This window comes from Eimeria mitis, genomic scaffold (genome assembly GCF_000499745.2).
Source record: "Eimeria mitis Houghton genomic scaffold, Emh_scaff1177, whole genome shotgun sequence".
In the NCBI taxonomy this organism is placed as follows: domain Eukaryota; phylum Apicomplexa; class Conoidasida; order Eucoccidiorida; family Eimeriidae; genus Eimeria; species Eimeria mitis.
The window spans coordinates 11006-12421 of record NW_013568038.1 but is presented as its reverse complement, the minus strand read 5'-3'; the positions used below and the strand labels follow the sequence as shown (position 1 = coordinate 12421).

Sequence of the window (1416 nt, the reverse complement as noted above, 5' to 3'; positions counted from 1 at the left end):
TATATATATATATATATATATATATATATATATATATATATATATATATATATATATATATTTAATTTATCTATATATTTATATATTTATTTATTTATTATATATTTATTTTTTTTTGTTTTGTATGAAAATTGTTTCCACTGTGTGCACATGTTTCAGCAGGGGGACTGCATACTTCCGCTTGTGTTGTTACCGCAGTAGTTGCACAAGAATGTGCAGCAACTCGGAGAAGAGTTTCGTTACCTCCTCTGCTCACCATCGCCACCATATACACCCTTGTGCCGCCGCGCCCAGATGAAGCCTAGAGCTTGAAGAGAGGCAAACTCGTTTTCTAGGATTCCGTCACACCAATTTTTTTTTTTTTTGAGTCGGTGGCAGTTTAGGGGGGTTACTATTGCTACAGCACCGGGTACTGCTGGACTGCTTCTGTTCGTTCAAGTATACTGAGGTTGTGTGATGCTCGACGCGGCGAGTGCTGCAGGGTTCCCGTCACCACCACTACCAAGTCAATGCACAAATAAAAAACATAGGTTAAGTTTACACGATTTTCTGAGTGAATCATTGAGGTCCGTCGCATATAGCCCCTCCTGAACAACATGTGCAATATTATTATATAAAAAGTATAAATAAATTTATACTTAAGCGGGATATATTTACAGCGAGAATCCCACTGTAGCCACTTGCTGCGCCGATTGCATGGCCAGCGTGTCCACGGCCTGAACACCTAAGGGCTCGTGAAACCGAAGAAATATTCGTTATACTTCCGTTTTCCAATCAAGCCCCACCCCCATGTAGTTAGAATACTATTTGTCTTGTCCTGGCAAGATTCAACGGGCGGCCTTTAGTACTGCAGGTCAGGCCTCCAACATACATATATATATTATATATATTATATATATAATATATATATTATATATTATATATATAATATACACATATACATATACATACAATGCGGGCTCTCCGCCTGCTCGCGGTTGTCAGTGCCTCGCTCCTCCTCCTTGTCAAGGCCACTGTGAACGATGTCGAGCCGTCACCACCAACAAAAAAGACCAATCTCATACACAGTCTCACGAAGAAGAAAAAAATACACAGTTTCAGTTGGTAAGCTGGCTGACAGCGGATGCCAGATGCTTGCAGTGTTACCTTTGTTGCAAACTCCTCTTCGCAGGATATCTCTGCAGAAGAGTTGAAGCAGCAAGTGTAACCTTCATTGCATTGCTTCGGTCGATGGCTGATAAAGAGACTGGATATTGCCGTGTCTCTGTCACTGCATTCACTGCAGGAATCGATGGCATCTGCTTTTTCTGAGATCAACACTGCTCGCAAGGGTATCGACGTGAACGAGTTAATAGAAGGTAAAGAAAGTGAAACGAGGAAAATTCCCCCGCGAAAGAAAAATATTCACAAAGTAAC

General features: G+C 40.7%; 1 protein-coding gene across 1 annotated transcript in view; it reads left to right on the top strand.

Moving 5' to 3' along the window:
- Positions 1 to 1291: 1291 nt before the first annotated feature.
- Positions 1292 to 1416, top strand: part of EMH_0031150 (SAG family member) — a gene marked incomplete at both ends in the record, with an annotated part of 1370 nt that continues 1245 nt past the window's right edge. Inside the window, one exon of the mRNA XM_013494492.1 lies at positions 1292 to 1411. Within this exon, the coding sequence (XP_013349946.1) occupies positions 1292 to 1411 (120 nt within the window). The remainder of the gene's footprint in view (positions 1412 to 1416) is intronic.